The following is a 1570-nucleotide window of genomic DNA, read 5'->3' as shown; positions in this document are numbered from 1 at the left end:
TGAGTATGAGTGTGTGAGTTTGTGAGTGTGTGTTTGATGAAGCGCTGCCTATCCTACCATCTCCACCTTGCAACTCCTCCCCCCTCCTGCTTCGACCAACTCACACGTGGTGCGCACCCCATCATGCATGGTCTGTTGTTGTCACTGCAGCTGCTGCGGCGGCGACCGAGCGAGCGCATGTCCTTGGCTGATGCCCTCCAGCACCCCTGGATCACCAAGAACGTTCCTCACAGCTCCCTCGCATGATGATCGCACACGTGTGCACTGCTGCTGCGTGTGCACTCCTCACCGCAACTTGCATGCCATGTTGCACTTGTGCGCATGCACACGCCCAGACATACATGACATTGTCAATACAACATCTTACTCTCCCTCGTTGCTCTGCCTTACATCCTTCGTGTCTCACAACAGACCACGCTGTTCACTGCACATCTCGTCGCCCCAGTGCCCGTGTTGTGTTTGTCAGAAAAGATCATTTTCCTCTCTCACGCTTCGTGTTGTCCCGAGTACACAAGCAACTCAACAACAATACACACGCACGTGTCATTCATTTACTGGGGTGAAAGTCCGCAATGGCATTTGAGAGAACAGGAAGATGCGTGGACAGAACGGAGGCGCGACATGGGGAATTGCAGCAGCACACACAACACAACACAACACAACACAGCACAACACAGCACAGCACAACACAACACAGCACAACACAACACAACACAACACAATACCACACAACACAACACAACACAATACCACACAACACGACACAACACAACACAACACAACACAACACAACACAACACAACACAACACAACACAACACAACACAGCACAACACAGTGGCAACAACGGTTCGCTATCATTTGCCAGATGTGGCTGTCTCAACAACGACGTTGTTGTTGAGGTGCTTCGCCTGCTTCTGCAGCCACGAAATGGTCTCTGCACTCAACAGCGGCGACTCAAATCCATCGACGCGAATCAGCCGGCAGCAGAACGCAATGCGCTCAGGCAACTCTGCAAAGAAGTGTGCGTGTGTGTGTGAGTGTGTGTGTGTGAGTGAGTGAGTGAGTGAGTGTGTGTGTGTGTGGGTAAACTGAGCATCATCATCATCATCATCACACCATCAGCACGAGCCCGCTGCTCCCGTGACCTCACCGTCATCGGCGTGGCCCTCAATCGTCGTGCCGAGATGAACCACCATCTGCTTCATCTTCCCCTGCACTCGACAACAACACACGAACATACGGCCACACGAACAGCGAGGGGCAGAGGAAGCAGGAGGTGTCAGTGTGTTAATGACTCAATTTGATCACATGCTCAGCCTGCGCCGCCGTTCTAGACTCCAAACGCACACAAATGTTCACACACGCATACACGTACGCCAACACATACATATGGCTTCTCTGCCTCCACAGCGTGTACTCGAACCAGATAGATGTATGTGTGTGTGTGTGTGTGTGTGTGTGTGTGTGTGTGTGTGTGTGTGTGTGTGTGTGTGTGTGTGTCGTACCCTGAGCGAGTGGATGGACTTCCGCGTGAGGACGGGGAACGAGTGCACGTTGATGCACATCTC

The 1570-nt window shown here is 52.5% G+C and overlaps 1 protein-coding gene across 1 annotated transcript in view; it reads right to left on the bottom strand.

Annotated features, from left to right (window-relative positions):
• Positions 1–856: 856 nt before the first annotated feature.
• PTSG_07987 (uncharacterized protein) overlaps positions 857–1570 on the bottom strand; it is a gene marked incomplete at both ends in the record, with an annotated part of 2807 nt that continues 2093 nt past the window's right edge. Inside the window, 3 exons of the mRNA XM_004991739.1 lie at positions 857–1011; positions 1153–1213; positions 1508–1567. Of these exons, the coding sequence (XP_004991796.1) occupies positions 857–1011; positions 1153–1213; positions 1508–1567 (276 nt within the window). The remainder of the gene's footprint in view (positions 1012–1152; positions 1214–1507; positions 1568–1570) is intronic.

Source organism: Salpingoeca rosetta (assembly GCF_000188695.1).
Source record: "Salpingoeca rosetta unplaced genomic scaffold supercont1.19, whole genome shotgun sequence".
Lineage (NCBI taxonomy): Eukaryota > Choanoflagellata > Craspedida > Salpingoecidae > Salpingoeca > Salpingoeca rosetta.
The sequence above is the reverse complement of the archived record's forward strand: the minus strand, read 5'-3'. Positions and strand labels throughout refer to the sequence as shown.